This window comes from Mesoplodon mirus (assembly GCF_964341445.2).
Source record: "Mesoplodon mirus genome assembly, chromosome: 15".
Taxonomy (NCBI): Eukaryota; Metazoa; Chordata; class Mammalia; order Artiodactyla; family Ziphiidae; genus Mesoplodon; species Mesoplodon mirus.
In genome coordinates, this window is record NC_138991.1 from 59,443,809 (window position 1) to 59,465,365 (window position 21,557).

A 21,557-nucleotide genomic window follows, 5' to 3' on the forward strand; every position below is an offset into this window, starting at 1 on the left:
GAGTCAATATGGATTACTTGAAAGGCGTGTCTGCGGATAAGTTGGGGGATATTACTACATTATTCCATACAGATGTGTGTGTGTGTGTTTGTGTGTGTGTATGCGTGTGTATTTGCTTCCCTCATTACAGTGAGTACGTGCTATTTTTGTAATTTAAAATCTATTCATTAAACTGTAAAGACAACAAAATAAAGCTGGTAGCATTTACCTATTTCTGGACACTACTCCATATGGAAATAAGGATCGGTGAGAGCTGGCTTTGCTAATCCAAATTGGAAGTGGGTGTTTCCATTCATGGAACCAATGATTAACCTCTTGCTATTTTAACTAAGTAAAATGGAGGTAATCTCTTAATTTGGAAGAAAGGTGAAGAAAGGTGATATGCTCTTTACCTTGGCTCTTTACCTATTTCTGCCTTAAGCTGTTTTTTTTTTTAAGGTCAGGTTTAAGGGTGCCTGAAGATGCACTAAACCAAAAGAAAATAAATTTAAGAGCTCCCAAGATCTGTCGATTAATAACCTGAGGAACTTTAGAAGAGGGAGGAATTCACTACTCACAAATGTTAGTGCTTGATTTGCAGGGAGGGTTTTCAATTAGTTGAACACTACCATGATTTCAGATTCAGGCATTTTCTTGGATCAGATTTGTTATATATGAACTATCTCAAATTTTTCTCAAGTGTATAATTGTTTAACAGAGAAATAATCTGCTGTCAGTATATTTGATTTTGTTAATATTTAATACATTTACTCAAATTTACATTTATCCAAATTTACCATTACTTTGGATTATTTGGAAAAGATTAATGAACTCTCAGCCTGAAGCCTTTTTTGATATAAGCAACCACTTGATATATGCAAACAGTGCAGACAATAATATAGCTGGTGCCCTTCCCCTGACAGAAGGAGCCTCCAGACCCCTAGGAAGGAGTGGGCACTGATCAGGTCCCCAGCCCTGACTCCACTTTCACCAAACATCTCTGTTGAGGGGCTACATTGTTTGCTACTCAAAGCAAAGCACAATGTTAATTAATTAATTACAGTTATTTGAAAATCGATAAAATCATTTTATTTAATTAGTTTAATTAGTTGATTAAAGGTTAATATTTTTTAGACAAAATATTAATGTTAAGTTTTTTGGTCCAAGGTGATCTTGCCTAATTCTCCAGAGTTTTGATCAGACTTCATTTAAATCTGATACACTATGGATGGAAGTGGTTTATTAGGACACATAAGAGGATATTCTGGGACACAACTTGAACTGGGGTTTCACATGAGGGTAAAGTTTGGGGAAAAGGAGGAAATACTGGACCCAGTGGGAATGTGATGGGAAAAATCTATGGGATTCGGTTGTATTATATTGAGCTCTGGGTGAAAATCTTTCTCTTAATACTTTCATGTTCTGGATCATGTTATGAGGATGATTCACTTAGAGGGGGAAAAACCCATTATGCAAAAATGCATCTTAAAAAACAGTTAACTTCAGTAGGAATTATTTTCATTACAGACTAATTCAGCAGGGTTCCTTTAAAAACCATCTCTCCTACTGCATTTAAGGGTGTTATTTACAGATGATTAGCTATTCTGCTAGGCAGAGGGGCAATTTAAGTCAAAAACATCCAAGGCCAGCTAAAGATCCATGGAAAAAAGCACAAACTCGGGATTAATCCTGAAAGTCCGTAAACACATAGGATCCCACTGACAAAAGTGTAATTTACACACACCTGGCCTCTGGAGCACGACTGTTAGATAAAAATGAGAAACACATGCATTTTCAAGTTGAAACACTGGTGTAGCCTAAAAAAATTGCTGAGACGTAAGGGAGCCTCAGCTTTGGGGAAGAAGGCTGGATTCGTAGAGAAAAAGAGGCCATGCCATTCATACTTCCAAGACAAGGCACGTGGCTCTCAGCCCTGGAGAAAGGAAAAGAATCTTAGGTGACCGTATGTGGGTCCCTAGATTGTGTGTGTGTGTGTGTGCATGTAAAAATGAACCTTTACTTTCTGGCTGAATTATTTATAGACAATACGGTGTGACTTTGTACTAGGATATACACCTTAATCTGGAAGAGAAAATATAAGTGAGTGTTCCAAAGAAGCCAGGTAACTGCAGACAGTCTAGTTCCAAAAGGCATTGCTGACCCTGAGAACTAGAGCAGAAAGGAAACCTTAGCGATGTGTCTTAGGGAGGGATGGATCATCTTTACACTCAGCATCATTGTCTCAAGATGGAACCTATCTCACACCCCTGGGAACCCAAGTGGAGCCGGAGGGGTCTCAGGGTCGGCTGTCCTTACAAAATATCAGTTGAGCTTGTCAATCTGAATACTGTTGCTTAAGGAATTGACAAGCGAAGATCCTTATTGCAAGAAACTAGTTTTTGTTTTGCTTTGTTATGGGGTAGTAGGATTAGCTATTTATTCATTTTCCTTAAAACTATTATATACAAAGTGTATACAAGGACATTTATTTTCCTTAATATTTTTGAAAAACTGCTATCAACCTAAGTACCCAACAACACAGTGGGTGGATAGATTAAAATATAATATCATTAAACAATAGGTTATTATGAGGCCATTAACATATTTTCATAAAGTACATATGACATGATAATAAGTGAAAATAATAGGATGAAAACTGTGTAGGTAATATGATGGATTGTGCAATTTAAAAATCAAGGGTGTTGGACACACGACACAGTTTCTATAATTATTATAAATTTTAACTTTGAAACTCAAGAAGAGAAGTCTAATTATAAAGAGTGATATGATATTGCCCTTTTTGGTTTGTAATAATAAAATGGACCTTTTAAATCAGAGATGAGCACACTTTTTCTGTAAAGAGCCAGAATATCAGTATTTTAGGCTTTTGTGGGCCACCTACGTCTGTCACATATTATTTTTTGTTTTTGTTTTGTTTTTTAATCCTTTGAAAAATCTAAGAAGCCATTCTTAGCTCACCAGTGTTACAAAAACAGGCTGGGGGCTGGATTTGGCCTTTGGGCTGTGGTTTGCTGATCCCTGCTTTAGGTGATTTTATTTTCTCTGTATGCTCTACCTATTTTAACGTGGAGAATTTGTGACATATTTCCATGCCTGACATTTATGACACATTTTCCCCAAGTCACTTTAGAATAGCTATACCAATCCAAACTAGCCCTTTTTTGGAGTTAATTTGTTTTGTTCACTTCTATAAAGAAAAGTGAAATATACAGACAGCATATAATCGTAGAGAGCCACGCTGTCCAAGATGGTAGCCATCAGCCCCAGGCGGCTAATTAGAGTAACATTAAGTAAAATTAAATGAAATTAAAAGTTCTGTGCCTCAGTCCCACGAGCATGTGTACTGAACTGTGCAGATATAAAACACTTCATTCTATACAGTTCTGTAGGACAACAATGTTAGAGAAAACCCCAAATAATACTCTGGGACTAACACTATGGTGAGTTTGGGTCACCCTCTCTCCTACGGAAAATAACATTTACGGAGAAGGAGGGACAGGTATTTACAATGGAAAGATGATGAGATTTAGAGTCAAATAGAGCCAGAAAAGCAGACAAAAGTTGATTAATCTCACCAAGTTCAAAAAACAAATCTACCATATCCTGGCTGTGTGATCCTGGGTGAATCATTCCACTTCTCATTGCCCTCCATTTCCTCAGCTGTAAAGCAAACATTATAATACCTACCTGGTGCAGATTTTGAGGATTAAACAAGGTTGAGCCTGTGAAAATGTGCAGTAGCTTTCTAGTTCTAGGAGACATATGCAAATAATTTACACTGGCCCAAATGGGACAACATTCATAAATTCAGAAAGAACCATTTCTCGCCAGTATGGTTAGATTTTGGCGTCTTGGGGACACGGAAAAATACCTTGCATTTAAGGAATGTCAAAGCTTCTGCTGAAGATTATATTTTGCTTGGGAGAAACAACTGGCTACTCCCATGGCCCGATGACTTCAGGGACCCTCGGGTTTCTCATAACCATAATGTTTTTGGCTTCCCTGTGACTGCTTCTAACCTTTGCCCCCGCAGCGAAGAGTTTGATTTGCCTCAGTCTTTGGGAATTGAGATGCTAGACCTTGGCGCACGGTGGAGATTCCCCTCTTGTCTCTCATCCTCTTAATTGCCCTGAGGCTGTTGCCTCTGCTCTCCACCTGCCCTTTCCTCTAGCTGATCTCAGAAGCAGCCCACCTTCCCTCTGGCCCCCGGACTCACTTTTGATCACCAACCCCAGTGAGGACCCATTTGGCAGTTATGGGGATTCTCCAGGGTGTAGACGCACTGTATGAAATAGAGGGTAAGGGCTCGGCTGTGCCAGGGGACTTTGAGGTGGGGCAAACCAGCTGGAGAACCACGGTGGACTCAGCTAGAACTTGTAATTCTGCAACCTGCTCTGGGAATTGGGGTGGGGGTGGGGCATTCTCCACTCCAGAGGATCCATCCCAGGCAGAGAAATCCTTGATTTTTTCCATGCCAACACTGTGATCTCTGTTCCATATTTATTTTTGGTCTCCTCCCCCTAGCAATTCATGGCTATATCTATTAAAGTGCTTTTTAAAATATTATCACCCCCCCCAGTTAAATGGGGGAGAACCACATTTTTCTTTTATTTCTTCCTCCTTAGAGGAATCACAAAGGATAATACAGCCTTGTGAACAAGTCACTGGCCACAGGCTAGTAATATTTCCCACAATGAGAAAACTATGCCCAAGATCACCAACCAAGCACCTTTTGCTAGGGTAGGGTGTCACTTGGATGGCCTGCATATTTTATTTCAATTATTTTCGTATCGATTTGCAAAGCTGTGATAGAAGGAAGGCAATGAACTATATCCCTCCCCTCCCATCTCCCTGCCCCCAACCCAAAGCCCCACATCCCATCCTTTGGCCCCAATCCTGACAAAGATCTAACAACGAATGGCTGGGACAGCTGGGAAGTGAGGATTCAGACATGAGCAGAGGGGTTAGATGCTAAGGCAACAGGGAAAACCAGAGACATGCTTATGAGAGTCAGCTTCACCTCATAGAGAGCAACAAGGGAGGGTGGTGCGGAGGGAGTGGGAGAGAACTTACATGGCAGGAAAGGTGATTGGACTCAGACTTATGTCACAAAACAAAAAGAGCCACGAGAGCGGGCTTACTTGCGGAGGTATATACAAGTGAACTGGGGGCACTGTACATGGAAGATCCCTCCTGGTTTGCCTGGCACAACAGCACGGTGCCTACGGAAGAGAGAGAGAGAGATGGTATCTGGTTGGGGGACAGGCGCACTACACCTGGGAGATCATGGCAATGCAAACGAGAAAGGCAGAGAAAAGAAAACACAGCCACACGCCCGAGCGCAGGATGGGGACACCCAGGGAAGCCCCCTGCCTTAGCCAAAGGGGATTGGTAGGAGCCCACCCACCCAGCCCACCACGCACATGGCATTCTTTTTCACATGGGGTTTGGGTAGTGGGGTCTGGTTTCAGATCAGGAATGCAGGCAGCATGGCATAATCAAAAGGGAGCTTTAGAAATATCACAGAGAACTGGACAACAAGCTTGACTCAGATATTACTTAGCTGTGTGATCTTGATAAGTCACTGTACCTCTCTGTGCCTCGGGATTCCCATCTGGAAAATGGGGGTGAATATACCTATCACCAGGAAGGGTTATGAATCATATTACTGTAGAGGTGCCCAACACAGGGGCTGGCATGTAATAATCACAGAATAAATGGTAAGCGCATGCATCGATATGTTTAAAGAAAACTTTTCCTCTCTTCCATTTTAGTCTTTCTGAATCGGTTCTTCAGAGGAAGAACAGAAGTAAGGCAGGGAAAAAATAAAAGCAACTTGGCCATCCCTGGGACCCACCCTGGACCCATACTGGACTCAGGTGAGACCACTTTTGGCTTCTGTGTTTCCAGTTTCTTCCCTAAAGCTCTCTGCCTTCTGGCAGGAGAGGCTGCTTCCTAAGCCTGCGGACCATGGCTGCACTGCAGTGATGACGCTCCTCTCCCTGATTTAAAGCAAAGGGTCTCGGGCTTATCCTTGCAAAATGGCATTTTATAGCAGGGAAGAGTGGTGGAATCCTGAGATATCTCCTCAATCTATGACATCTTGTGAATAATACCCACTCCAGAGATGACCAGGTTAGGGAATCTTCAGGGTATCAGTTCTGTTCTCCTGCTGCCGCGAAGCTCAAACTCAAAGAGTTTGAGAAGAATGAGAGAGACCTTTGAGGACTTGTAAGCGTGTCACTGATGACGGAAATGGGCTCCTGTGGTTTCTGTTCCCTTCCCTGGCTGGGCAAGGTCAGCCACCTCCATTTGTTTCTGCTTTCTCCTGTCATCACAGCCACTGTGAAGCAATCTCCTGTGAGAAATAGCCCTGACTTCCAGTCAACTCACCTATATCCTTGGAGACTTACCCTTGGGAGGGGTTCTGCAATCCTTTGGTATCTTTCCCAATATCAACAAAAGGGAGTTAGAACCTCTAGAGTGAGAGGGAGGTTTGCCAAATAGAGAGGGGCTGCCATACAACAGCATTAAGAGACAGGAATCTTTTCTGAACTTCAAAACCAGATGCAGTTCCAAAGGGGGGGTCTCCAGGACCACTATCCTTCAGGTATTGAGCCAAAATAGAGGAGTCACATGAGGAGGACTGAAAAGGTTTCCTCAAATTCTACCCTGTGTTCCCTGTGTTTCTCTAGAGTCCGTACATTACGTCCAGGCAAAACAAAGACTCTGTTAAAATCCCTAAGGCACCTCACCCTTCCCACAACACGAGGTCGGCCAGTTCCATCCCGTGAGAAGTAGCCCATGGACAGAAGTTCTATCGGAAGGGATCCCCCCTAATCATTCTCACATTCAACCTGCTATGCCATGTTTATAGCTGGAGAAGAGCCCCCCTCTTTCTCCTCCTCCCACAAAAGCCTGGATAGAAGAGTGAAATTAACTAACCCTCTCTGATAGTCAATATACTGAGAGTCTGGATGGGCCTGAGTCACGATCAACCTTTGCTAAACTGATAGCTCTTTCTTCTTTCTACTTTATTTAAATATAATTTATTGCAACATGTAAGATGAGACTTCACATGTTCTAATTTCTATTCAGCAGGTTTTTCCAGTTCTGGCAGGAAACTGGCATAGTATAGGGATTAAGAGCAAACAAACTAAACACACCCAGATCATGGGGCCCAGGGTCCAAAATCAACCCACAGGAGGCAGGATACCTACGAGAAAAGACTTGTCCTAGCCTCTATTCTGCTTTATCAGGGAAGCTCCTGATTTTTCAGGGGCTGCCTGTAAGCTTGTGCTCAGTGCTAGAAATCTTAGAAGAAACTAATATTTCTATGGGATATACAGAAAGCTACCAGATCAGAATCTTCTGGGGAAAAGGGGACCCAGGCAGGCGGATCATGAGAAAGCTCCCTGGTTAAAAACCACTTTAAAAATGAGATCTGAAGTTTCTTGGGGTGCCTAGGTTTCCAAAGAAAAATATAATTGTAGCAAAAACATATCCAGAAAGGCATTTCAGTATCGTGCAGTTAAAAACTTTAGGGTCAATTTTCAATACTATGCTCTGTCATTTAGTGAACCCCACTGGGACACAACACAGATTCTCTCTAGAAAACTAAATACTGGAAGTGCATAGTGATGCTTTCCTAATTTTCTTATGCTGTGGATTCTGAGAAAATAGACTGAAATAACTTTGGATGTCCTCTTTGTAGCAAAAAAAAAAAAAGTCTTTATGCAATGATTTTGACCTTTGTAAAATAAAATCCATACCGTCACAGGACTTGGTTTTTATTTTACCTGAAGACATCCTCCAATTTAATTTGCAAAGTACTTATTGTATGTTCTGTTAGTACTTTGTGACCTTTTCTTACAAGAAATCTTTGAATTAAACAAAACCAAAGCAGCAGAGAAGAACACTGTAACCTCCATGTGTTTTTTGGGTGGGGGTCAGTGATGTGTGTTTGTTTAAAAAAGTCAGTCAATTAGATAATAGGGTACAAACAGCAGTAAGAGGAGTGTTTACAAGGTCATTCAAAGCACTTTGTGATAACCTATATGGGAAAAGAACCTAAAAATGAGTGGATATACGCATATGTATAACTGAATCACTTTGCTATACAGCAGAAAGTAATACAACATTGTAAATCAACTATACTCCAATAATTTTTTTTTAAAGAGGCACTTTGTGATATAGCATGGACTGAGCTTTCTAATGAGTCTCCCAAACTAAGTCTTTGATCTGCCCCCCAACATAGACATTCCAACAACCATGAACCGTCTATAACCATCATGACGTCCTGTATTTCTCAGACTTCTGTGCCTTTGCTTTATAAACCTCCTTAGAACTTAAGGATGGCAACTATGTTCAAATTATACCACTATCCACCCATTCCTTAACCAGGAGAAACCATTCATCAATTTCAATAGTGTCCTTTCCCATTAGCTTGGAATCCTCAGGATCATTCTAAACACAGTTTCTAGGCAGTTACTATCATTAGATCAGTGTCGGTGGACGGCATGAAACCTCTATCCTATTCCTGCTCTTACTGTTAGGTTAAACCATATGAAATTGACCTTTCTTATGTCAAATAGGGTTGACATTGGCAATTATATGTGGTTCAATTGAAAAAAAAAGAAGTGGTTCTCCCCTACCCCCAACCCCTCTGCATTAAGTGTCACCTCCTCTCTACCCAGTCCCCAGGAGTTAATTAATTACTCCATCTTCTATGCTCCTATCACACTTTAAAAAAAAATCTCCCTAGTAGATCCTTTGATACGCAGTATTACAACTTTTTATTTACATATCAGTCTTAGCTACCGAGAATCCCCCTGGATCAGAGCCAAATCATACTCATCCTTTTATCCCCAGCTCCTAGCAAAATACCTGGCCCTCAGAGGGATTAATGAATATAATTGAATTATTATGTTTTTAAAGACCTCTTCACTTCTATTTTCTTTGCTAAAAATAGTGCTTTTCCCAATCAACCTTTCTGTCCCTTGTTTATAGCTAGGAATTTGCATGCCTACAGTTCACACTTGCTTCCTCCTCTTTTCTGGTTCTTTGAAGGTTGACTCATCCAGTTTAAGTGAAACCTGGGATCCATGTGACAGACCACGATCTTGGGACCATCAGAGCCTTTTCCAAAGCCTGTCACGCTCACTTGCGAATCAGAGCCATGATCGTCAGCATCCTAAATTCTGGCAAGATGTGGGTCCCAATGGCCGCTCTCAGGCTGGATTTGGCATCTCCAGCGGGGGGGAGGTTGAGCCAGGATCCATACCTCAGATGGGGCAACCCAACTCTTCCTCCTCACCTGGAGACCCCCCACTGTGTAGAGGACCATTCCTGGCCCCTGAAGGGGCAAGCAGAAGCCCAGCAGGGCTGTTTCCTACCACAGACAGGAAGGGGAAGCTATCTGCATTTTGTTTTACTCTGCTGCCAACCCTTATGTGAAGAACTTGGACTCAAACCAACTGGAACAAGGGTGCAGTTTCACCCCTCCAGGCCTTCGCACAGGGTGGTTCTTCTCCCAGGAAGCCCTTCCTCTCCCGCTGAGATAATTCCCCTCCCTTTCCACTGGGCTCTGGCTTCTCCTCCTCCTAGAGACCGGGTCTATTTGCCTCTACTTGGTCAGGTTCAGCTTCCCTCCTCTGCTTTTCTAGATTGTGTTGCAATGGTCTGTTTAACAAGTATCTTCCCCCATGGATGCACTGAACTCCAAGAGGTCAAGAATCATGTCTTACTCATCGTCCTGTCCCCATGGGTCCAGGGGCCTAGGCTCAGAGGCAGGAAGCAACTGAGGAGAGAAACTACGGGAAGGGATTCTGGTAGGCAGCCCTGTCACACTTTCAAGAAACAAAATTAGAACGTTAAAGGAAGAAAAGAAAGGCTGTTTTGCAACGGTTGCCCTTCCATTTTAATACCAAATAGGCAGAGCTACAAGCTAGTCCAGTGAAATGCCTAGGCCCTCCCTATAATTTCTGAATTAAAAAAAAAAAAGTCAAAGAAACATTCCAATTGCCTAGCAACTGGGAATGACTGATTCGCTTCATTAGCTCCAAGATGAAGATGGGCTGGGAGATTTAGAGAAGGATGCTCTTATCTCTGTTGAAATGCAAAAAACAAAGACCCAAAGAATAACAACAACAACAAGATTTTGTAAAACATCTAAGAGCCAATGGGAATTCAGGAGCACCTGCTGTGTGAGGTCCCTGTGTGTCCCGTGGTCCCTGTGTCTCCACAGATATCTAAGAGGTGTTAGTCCAGGGTCACTTGAAAACAGAGATCATTGCTGGAGTCCCGCTTTCCAGATGTCACTTGTCCTATGATGGGATCCAGGGTGTGCCGCCTCAAAATATGCCTCAATGGCATATTGGTTAGTTTGAATTAAAGTTACTTAAGAATACTGAAAATTCTCTCTGCCTTCCTGAAAATAGGAAATAAATCTTTCATATGAAAGGTGACCTCCCAGCATCTGGAAGTAGAAAGACACCCTTATCATCAGAGATTGGGAACTCTGGGCCGAGAAGCCTGCACCAACAAATCTTGTGACTTCTTTAATTTACTACCCCAAGCTCAAACCAAACTCTGTTTAGACTCTTTACTAATTCATCATCCAAAGCCTAAGCTTCTTTGTGCTGTCAATTCCTCACACATTTATTGTCTCTTTGTCTAAAAAGTATAAAAGCTGCCTGCTTTGGTCACTTCTTAGGTCCCATTTCTATGAGACCTCTGTGCACACATATTAAAATTTGTTTTTTTTTCTTTTTCTCCTGTTCATCTGTCTTGTGACAATTTTATTATTAGACCAACCACAAGAACTCAAGAGGGTTGAAGGGGGAAACTCCCCCCCGCCCCGATACCTAGTAACTCTAGAAAGAGGGCTGAGGGGAAAAAGTCCCAGAGGGGTCTATTACAGAGCTGCCTTCCTGTCTCCAATGCTTGGCTCGGGAAAGATGGGGCTATGAGTTCATTCATTCAGCAGCCATCTATTGGGACCTACTGTGTGCCCACTGTGTGGATCTGGGCTACACCTGCTGAACCCCATATGCTTTTCAAAAAAAAAAGTTCAACTCTTTTAGTACTCATATGATCAAGAACAAATATATACACAAGAAAAAGAAAAAGAAATAATTCTGAATATCAACCTCAAGCCTTAGACAACATGGTTAGTTACTTTGCTTGCTGAGAAAAATAAAATTTAAAAGTAATTTTGGGCTTCCTTGGTGGCACAGTGGTTAAGAATCCACCTGCCAATGCAGGGGACACGGTTTCGAGCCCTGGTCCAGGAAGATCCCACGTGCTACGGAGCAACTAAGCACGTGCTCCACAACTACTGAACCTGAGCTCTAGAGCCCACGAGCCACAACTACTGAGCCTGCAAACCACAACTACTGAGCCCGCGTGCCACAACTACTGAAGCCCGCGCGCCTACAGCCCATGCTCCGCAACGAAGAGCAGCCCCCGCTTGCCACAACTAGAGAAAGCTGAGCACAGCAACAAAGAACCAAAGAGGCCAAAAGTAAATAAATAAAATAAATAAATTTATTTTTTTTTAAAAGTAATTTTGGAACAATTTTTATCAGATGCAACTATTATGACTTTGGCAAAATATTTATTCCCTCTTTCTATGATGTATTGAACTCATAACTGAAAATGTTCCAAAGTAATAGGAATCACTACTGGAAATAATATTTTGATTTCATATAAAAAATGAAACTTTTATTCAATATTTACCAAAGAGTATTTACACTGCATTGATCCCTCCCTATTAAGAAGGGTCAGATGGTATTAGCCCTTTTTTATAGATGGAAAAAAAGAAGGCACAGATCAACGATGTCATTTATGAAAAGCCTTATCATCACTCAGAGGCAAATTCCAGGTGAGAAACCAGCTATCTGTGTTCCTCGACCTTTGCTCACTTTCTCAATGACTCCTTCCTGCTTCTATGGTTGCTGAATTATTTTTAAAGCTTTTTATTTTTAATTAGAATAAAAGTAGGAAAATACTGGTTATGGTTGAAAAAACAAACTGTGAGCTGGGGAGAAAAGGAGACTTCACTGAAACAGAAACCCGCTGACTTCTTTCTTGCGGGAGCAGTACTTTAAGAAAGGGGATGGTATCCCCCAGGGTTCTCACAACCACTTGCATCCCCAGAATCCCCTGGAGGGTTGGTTAAACACGGAACGCTGGGCCCCATTGCCAGTGTTTCTGATTCCATAGGTCTGGGCTGGAGCCTGGGAACTTGTATCTCTCACAAGTTCTCATGTTGTCTGGGGACCATACTCTGCGTAACGTTGGAGTAGAGCCAGTCCCCCAAACCTCAAGGCCCTGAGTTCTTTCCACCCTTAAATCAGAGGTTTTCAAAGCCTCCAGAGTTTAAGAACCACCTGGGAGAATCTGAAGTGGTGTACCCTCCCAGGCCCCAGCCCTGAAAAGTGTGACTCAGCGGGTGGGAAATCTGCATTTCCATCAGCAACCCGGGTGATTCTGCTGCTCTGCAGATACACTCAGAGTAAACCAGGCCTTAGGTCATCACATATTTAGAAGAAAAACGAAAATGGCTGAATATATCTGGTCTGTTTACTTCTGTAGGCAAAGAGGTAGAATTTATTTACTTTTGATGTTTCCCCTTTTGTCCTTTGACCAATTTTGCCTTTGCTTTGGAGCATTTCAAACGAAAAAGCGTACCTCACTTCTAGTCCAAGCTATTCTGTCAAAGTCTCTGGAGGCAGGCTGGGGAAGAAGGCACACAAAACACTAATCACATAATCCTAGAGAGGTCATCCTTGGTTTTCTGTCCAGAAGAAGACATACAGCACTCCTGCTCTACTGTATGGGCTGAGTGGTGTTCCCTCAAAATTCATACATTGAAGTCCTACACCCAGTACCTTAAGACGTGACTGTGTTTGGAGGTAGCATCTTTAAAGAGGTAATTAAGGTAAAATTAGGGTAGAAACTAATTCCTATAACTGATGTCCTCATAAGAAAAGGAAATTAGGACACAGACACATAGGGAGGACCATGTGAAGACAAAAGGAGAAGATGGCCATCTACAAGTCAAGGAGAAAGGTCTCAGAAGAAATCAACCCTGCCAACCTCCATAACTGTGAGAAAATAAATTTCTGTTGTTGAAGACACACAGTCTATGGTACTTTGTTGTGGTAGTCCTACCTTATCATGAACCCTGACTTGAGGATCAATGAGGAGCTACCATGAGGGTCCCCTATGAAGCATCATATAAGCATCAAACTTCTGTTCTACTTAGAGACCTGGGAGGTTGCCATGTGGTCCCTGCCAATGGAAGTTACTGCTTCCAATTGACAAATTCATCCAAAGCCTGATGATTTTGGCTTTTACAGTTATGCATTTTTGAACAGACTAGCATTGAGCTAATCCACATAAGAATATTTTCACAGCTAATACCTAAAGCTTTTATACATGCCTGAAAGATGAGCTTCTCTGAAGGGTTATGGGAGCATTTTAAGTACAGAGGTATTTCCATTTAGGCACAGAGGCCGCAGAAAATATTGCATGTATATTTAATTCTTATAAATCAAATCGTGTTTTAATTGCACCAGGGGATTTCCATATTTAAAGGAGCCCTGGAGTGAATCTGTCTATAGTGTAAATAATCCCTCTTTCCAGTTTATTTGGTGAGTTTTGATTTTCCTATTTAGAAAGAAACACATCACATTTTTTTTCTTTCCACGTTTTATTTTGACGTAATTGCAGAAAAAAGTTGCAAGGACAGTACGTCAGATCTCTGTAGAACTTTCTCCTTGATTCTTTATTGTTTGAAAAATGTAATGACTCGACTGTTATCTTAAGCTCCTGCCTCCAAATTTAGGCTAATAGAGACTTTTAAAGAAAATAGTTGATTGACTCAATAGATAATAAATATATCAGATCCTCAAATGTTACAGTGACAATTCCAAAAATTGCTTACTGAAGATCTGCTAAGTGCCCCGCAAACACTCTCAATGTATAATTTGGATCATCCTCTACTCTTAACCCTATAAGACAGGTAGTACTATTATATCCACTTAATGGATGAGGATACTGAGACAGAGAGAGTTTAAGGATCTTGCCCAAGATCACACAGACAGAAATATTGTGGTGCTGAATGCAAAATAAACCAACTAGATTCCTGGACCCATGGACTTAAGGCTAATCTTCTAAATCAGCTGCAGGCAAACTACAGTCTTCTGGTGAAATCCGGCCTACCACCTTTTTTGTATGGCCATGAGTTAAGAATGATTGCATTTTTATATGGTTGAGGAAAAAATATCAATAAAAGAATAATATTGGTGACGAGTGAAAATTATATAAAATTCAAATTTCAGTATCTATCAATAAAGTTTTATTGGAACACAGCCACACTTATTCACTTGCATATTATTTATGGCTGCTTTATGCTACAACAACAGAGCTCAGTAATTGCAACAGAGAATGCATGGCCCTCAAAGACTAAAATATTTGCTACCTGGAACCTTACAGAATACATTTGGGGGACCCTTGTTCTAACGTCTACTTTCTGTTTGGAACACTACTACTACTAATTGTCTCTCAGGAGAGCATTAGCCACTCCCCAGGAAACTGTCACTAAAAATTTCAGAGGGTATCATCTTATCAATACTTTGTCAAAAATTTAATTTTAGTTTAGTTTTGTTTAAAAACAAACATCCAAAAACAATTTGGAGACATGTTTTTTCAATACTTGTCCCAAATTTCTTTTTAATTCATTGTGGTTTAAGACAATGCAACAAGGAGAAATATGGTCCCATAAGGTATTTGTGGAAGGACAGCAATTCAGTTACAACAAAAACAATGCAAATAAATTTTATTTCCTAAGGCATTTGGCCTTCTGGGTCATGGGTGTCAATATATAGATAAGGGCCATCCTAGAACTTTGTTTCTCAAATGCTAATATGAACTGAATCAATGGGTGGGGACCCTTTTAAAATGTAGATTCTGATCTAGCAGGTTTGGGGTGGGGCCTGAAACTCTACATTTCTAATAAGCTCCCAGGGGATTCCAGAGCCACCAGTAACAGTAAAATACCTATGTAGGGACTATATAAACAATCTTCAGTACAGGTGATATTAATAAGACTGACAATCAAGATGCCATTGAGTTTCTGGTTCTGGACCGAGTATGTTCTACAAGCACTATAACTTTTTTTCTTATTAAATCCACAAGAAAACTAAAGCTGAGAGAGACAAAACTATGAGACAAAACTGAAATCTGAGCCAGCTTTGCATGACTCCAAAGCTCAGACTCTCTCATGAAACCTATCAATGGTGATACTTGGTCCTGAGTTGATGAAACATCCCCTCCAACCTTGGAATGATAAATATCCACCAACGCCTTTCCAACAGAACTGTGTCTAAAGATTCTGCAGTCACCTTCTGGCTGAAAACACCTGACTCTGTCAGGCTAAAGATGTTAGCTACAAGCTCCTGATCACCTTTAAGAATCTGCAATAGGGTTTTAAATCCAACCAAGGAAGCCTCTGGGCAGGATGTATCTTCTGTAGATAAGAAAAATCCCACTTGCAAGGTAGAAATAAGACGTGGGGGAAGGAAACACAGGAGAAATAGTGAACTCTTAAGCTCGGATAATGCCATTGGAAAAGCATGGGCTTTGGAAACTTTTAAACTTAGTTTTTGCTAGCCTCGCTAAGTTTTCTTGACCTCATCATTTAATATCCTTGAGCCTCGGTTTTCACATCTGTAAAATAGGGGCAAAACTATCAGTTTCATTAAGTATTGTTGTAAGGATTAAAACTATTACATGAAAGTGTTTGGAAAATAGTAGCTAATCAATAAGTGATCTCAGTAATAGTAATAATGGAAATAGTAATTATTATTATTATTTGGAATCTCAAAATATGGCCCGTTGGGGACTTTTTTTGTTCTCTTGTTTTTGTTTTTGTCTTTTTTTCTTTTTAAGAAAGGAGTAGCCAATTGCTAACTAATGTACTGTACATAATGCTAAACATAATAGAATTAATGGAAAACATCTTAAGATTGAGAAATAATTGCAAACATTTAAATTTGGGAGTTTTAATGTTACAAGACAGATGTCTGGCTTCTCTTGAGGAATCAGGAGATGGGGCCACATGAGTTTGGGCTAGTATTCATGCCTGGCAGAACCACTCAAAGTGATGGGGAGAAGCTACTTCTGCTATAATTGAGATATGACCCTTCCAATTTGTACATTTCACTTACTTATCTCACAACCTCCTCCTAAAGATATTTTAGTGTGCAATCTCTGCTCGGGAGAAAAAAAAATTACAAATTGTGCTTCGGCTGAAAACAGTGGAGTTTACAAGTCTCTGCAAAGAACCCAGATGGACTTCCTCCCTCTCTGCCTCTCATCCTCCAGGGGCAAGAGCTTCTATGATGCTACAAGAGTCCAAAAAGTCTCCCAGAAAGCCCTCCCTAGTGGCCCCCTCTTATATTTCACTCACTATTACAGAACTGGATTTTAGGAGGATCTGGGTATATTTGTGGGATGGCTGTAGAGATTCATCTTGAGTTTCCTTCTTATCCTAGATTAGGTTTAAAATCCTGACCTTATTCTTTTGGTGAGAATAGAAAATACTATATTTCAACTCTGAATCTCTCAAAGAATAATCAGGTACATTTATTTAAATATGCCTCCTACATCTCTCTCTCTCTCTCTCTCTCTCTCTCTCTCACACACACACACACACACACACACACACACACACAGAGCAATGGGCTGAAAGCAAGTAGACTATTTCACCTGGTGAAAATTGTTTTCGAAAATGACAGAGAACTAATATAGAGGGTTTCAATGTTTACAATACCACATGTATATCAAACAAACACTAGAAACATACAAATGGATTCATTTTTTTTCCAGAGGAAATATCAATGATATTGGGGTGTTCATGTTTTTAAAATGATACTGAGTTTAACACAATGATGAGTGTACAGCGATTAACCTCTGCATCAGTTTTAAATGTATAACCCATTAACTAATTTAATCCCCTAAAAAAATAACAGCCGTTGGCATTATTCTTTGAGTAATCTTTGTTTAGTTTCCATAATGGTATACAGTTTAATGAAAAACTCATTAGAATGTAGCATGCAGCATAATTAATTCTGGCTGATTCTTTTGGTGTTAATAGCTAATGCAGATGCTGGATTCCATTTTCCATTGGCTTTATTAATTTTTTCATAAACCAATATTTTGACTGTAATGGGTTGTAACAGTTCCATAGAAGTTCTAGAAATACATTAACTGTCATCATTGTAGTTAATCTAACTAGGATTTTGAGATTTATGTGTTGGTTCTTCAACACTAAATTTTTTAAAAGAAAAAGGGACAGCTTCGTTTCATACTTGGAGAATGAGTATCTACATATTATTAACATAAAGTATATTAAACACTATTTGGCCAATTTGTCTCTATTTACACAACAACTTAATTGGCTGGGCTAATAACAGTGAACCATAAATTTTGAAAAGAATGCTGAAAGTGGAAACCAAAAAAATCTTCAAAACAAACTGGTTTATGATAGAATGGCAACTCAAGTTAAAACATAAAGAGAAAAATGAACCCACCTCATTTTAAAAATCTCTGGTAATTTGCTTTCCTCAGAAAAGTTTTGGACAAAAGTAGGAGACACATTGTATAATAGCTTTCGTTGTTGGGCACCATTTGGTAATCCTGGGGTCTGTCAAGAACCCAGTCTCTGGGATTGGTGATCAGTCACTGATGTGGTCTTACATCTTTCAGGGCTTAACCCACATATACTGTTCATGATAAGACTCCGATTTGTTGCGAATGTAGGTCTGGGTCTTAATTCATCACTGTGTTCTTCTTATTTTTTTTATTATTTCATTTATTTAATCAGAGCTTTCAATGGTTGTCAACCACTCAACGGATAAATTCCAGAATCCAGATTCCTTTTTATGGTATTATCAGGTCTTTAGCAACTTTTCTCTAGAAGGTTCTTTCTGATCTCAGTCACTATTTCTCAGTCTTTGGAGAAAACTGATTTTGCCTCAGAAATTCCCATCTCAGATGAACATCAAGTACTTGTATTTATTTTTAATTCTGTTTTAACTTTTCTCAATGGATTCTGAAGATAAGGTTGAGAAACTCCTTTGGACGCTACCAAACTTCTCCTTATTTACCCCTACAATGATCTTCTCTCTGCCTTCTTGGCTGGCAAACTCTAACTGATCCTTCCAGACCCAATTTATGGCACCCCTTTTAATGCAGAGAGAGTGGTTATTTTCCAGTGGTCCAGGAGGTATCATCATTTATTATACCCTGAGTTTATTTGTGTGCATCCTTTACTGCCCTGCCAAATTCTGGAGGGAAGGGCTGCTACCCCAGAGCCTACCACAGTGCCTGGCATTTCCCAGGTCCTCAGTGCTGTAACTCTGAGCTAAAGGATGAATTAATGCAAGCCAGTGGTATGTGTGAATTCATACACAGCCTCTCTCTTTGGCCCTTCCTTGATGGACATCATACAACTGAGTGACAGCCAGCTAACCATGGGTTCTTGCAGTATCGTGTAATTGCTACCAAAATGCAATGCTAAAAAACCAAAACCAAAACACCTCCCCAGGGCATAAGCTTTGTGTTTATTAAATCTGGAATCTACAGCCAGGGTCAGCAAAGTAGGGGCCAAGGCTTTCACAGTTTTACATAGCTGGTTGGTGGGGAGAGGAAGATGACTATTTCATGACACATGAAAATTACATGAAATGTAAATTTCTGTATTTTTAAATAAAGTTTTATTGGAACACAGCTATGCCTATTCCTTTATGTATTATCTATGGTTACTTTTGCACTAGAAGGGCAGAGCTGAGTAGCTGTGGCAGAGACTATATGGCTCATAAAGCTGAAAGTATTGACTAATAACTGGCCCTTTACTGAAAAAGTTTGCAGACCCCTGCTCTAAGTGAAAAAGCCACTCATTCCTTCCTCTTCCATAGCTAAATTCAGCTTCATCTTTTCTCCTAGAATCAGCAAACACAGTAGTATGTCTTGTCTTATATCACCATCCTCATCCTCACTGCTTCCATCATGATCACTGTTGTGATATGTTCTGAGCTTGCCAACTCCATGTTCTTTTTTTTAATGTTGGGCAGGAAAGGGTTAACTCAGCAAGCCCGGCCTGCTCAAACCTTGTGCATCTCCCCCCAGAGGCTTGTCTTTAGGACTGGTCAGCTCCTGGGAGATGAGTTCTGATCCCTTGGAATATTCTAGCTGATGAGACTGTTTTTGCATGCCTGTGGCCTTGGGCTACACAGTTCCAGTTTGAGAAGATTGTTTATGGAAGCAATGTGATTTATGGTATGTACTTATTTTTGCTCTTTGGGCTAAGGTTTGAGTAGTTGAGGTCAGTCATGGGTGCTCCAGGTCTACATGACCAACTCCCCTCAAAAATCTTGACGCCAAGGCTCAGGTGAGCTTCCCTGACTGGCAACACTTTGCATGTGCTGTCACACATCTTTGCTGGGAAAACGAAGCCCTTCCTGTGACTCTATGGGGAGAGCACACCCAGGAGCTCCTGCCTGGTTTCTTCTGGGCTTCCTCCCAGGTGCTCCTTCCCTTTGCCAATTTTCAATCTGTAGCCTTTTGTTGCAATAAATTGGAATTGTGAGTATATCAGCCTTTCTGCATCCTGTGAGTATGTCTAACCAAGCCAGCTCTTCAGCATAAATCAAACTATGCTTTTCCCTCTGGAGTCAAAAATCATAAAGGAATGCCCAGAAGAGGAAACATTTGGGCAAATGTCTCTCATTCTTTGATTGCCATCAATAACTACAGCTGCTTGGACATCTTTAACAGTAGCCATCAGCAGGGCATGAGAATTTTTAAGATATTTGGTGCATAGGTCACATCTTTACACATGTGCTTCTATTAGGACCGGGTTTTTCAATCTCAGCACTATCAGAATTTTAGGCCAGATCATTCTTTGTGTGTGAGGCCGTCCGGGGCACTGCAGGATATTTTGCAGCATCCTTAGCCCCACCCTCTAGAGGTCAGTAGTGAACACCCCTCTCCCCAGATGTAACAGTGAAAATTGGCTCCAGAAATTGCCTGATTCCTTTGGGAGGCAAAATCACTCCCAGTTAAGAACCATCAATCCAAAATACTGGATTAACTAAAGCATGTCTGTGTAATAGGGAAGAACATACCTGACTCCACATTAGATCTGTTTCTTTTACTTTAACCTTTGTATTCTTTTGCTTTTGCTTAGAGTTAAGAATGTTGCCCATAGCCTGAAATATACAGGATAGCTATTCTCAAGGCTCTGACCTTTAAGAGTACAACACTTTTCCATTCTTATAGAGATAAAGTTGCAGAACAGAGAATAACATTTGTTTTGTTGGAGGTTTATAGGAACATCGTGACCTGAGCTATGTACACAAAGGATTCTGACACCAAGAAGTGTGCAACAACCAACCTGGCCCCTCCTTCGCCTTGCCTTTAAAAATACTTTGCTGAAACCCTTCAAGGAGTTTGCGGGTTTGGGGGCAAGAGCCACCTGTCTCCTCGCATGGTTCTTTATATAATAAAGACCTTTATATAATAAACCTGTCTCTGCTCCAAACTCTGACGTTTCAGTATTGTTTGGCCTCACTGTGAGTCAGGCACAGGAGCTTGCATTTAGTAACATATGGGAGGTAACTTGCAGGGAAAGGAATTGGCTTTGTAATAAGATATACAAAGATAGGGGCTGGAATCAGCTTTTTAACCTTTGAAGTAAGCAACCTTGGGCAACTCCACTTCACTGGATTTCTACTTTATCTGCAAAAGGAAGAAAATGACACTCATCCTGCAAAGCTGCAATCTCTGTAAACACATGTAAACATCCCATCATGGGGGTTGGGCATGCAGCCAATAATATTAAATGCAAAGACACTCTTACTAATTGTCATTATATTCTATGACCTAATGAATGGAAGGCATGGAGGGTGTGCCCTCATCTATTACTGAGGAAGCTGCATCGGAAGGTGATGAAAAATATTGGCTTTGTGGTTAGAAAAAAGACCTTTATATAATATACAGATTCTTCACAAACTAGTTCTGTGATTTAGGAAATGAGATAAACTCTCCACAAAAACCTTGGTTTCATAATTTCTATAAAGAAGATAATGCTATAACATTTTTATTAGAATTGGAGGAGATGCAGAGTTTAGCACAGTGCCTAGCACAGATTAAGCGCCCAGAGTTGGCTTATGTTGCTGATGTTTTGAGTTGCTGAGTATATTAATGAGGGCAACCTAGAACTTTCCCTATGAAATTTATCCAGAGCCTGATACCCGAACCTCATCTTCCTCCACAGCCTAGTGGTGGGGCTTCTCCTACAAGGACCATCCTGTCACTCCCTGCTTTGGGGCAAGCTCTCCTTGATAGCCTTTCCATGCAATAGAATGGGGACTCATTTATTTAGGAAATGCAGTTTTCAGCACATAAGCGAGTGCTGATCCTGTTTGAAGATCCCCACAGGCTCCATCAAAGCTGAGCTGCATTCCCTCTGTAGGATAGGGAAGGAC

At 40.7% G+C, this 21,557-nt stretch overlaps 1 protein-coding gene across 2 annotated transcripts in view; it reads right to left on the minus strand.

Moving 5' to 3' along the window:
- RBFOX1 (RNA binding fox-1 homolog 1) overlaps positions 1-21,557 on the minus strand; it is a gene marked incomplete at its 3' end in the record, with an annotated part of 186,291 nt that overhangs the window by 74,501 nt on the left and 90,233 nt on the right. For both annotated transcript variants that reach the window (XM_082645489.1, XM_082645490.1), the window contains exon 8: positions 5,142-5,222. In XM_082645489.1, coding sequence (XP_082501615.1) covers positions 5,142-5,222 — 81 coding nt within the window. The remainder of the gene's footprint in view (positions 1-5,141; positions 5,223-21,557) is intronic.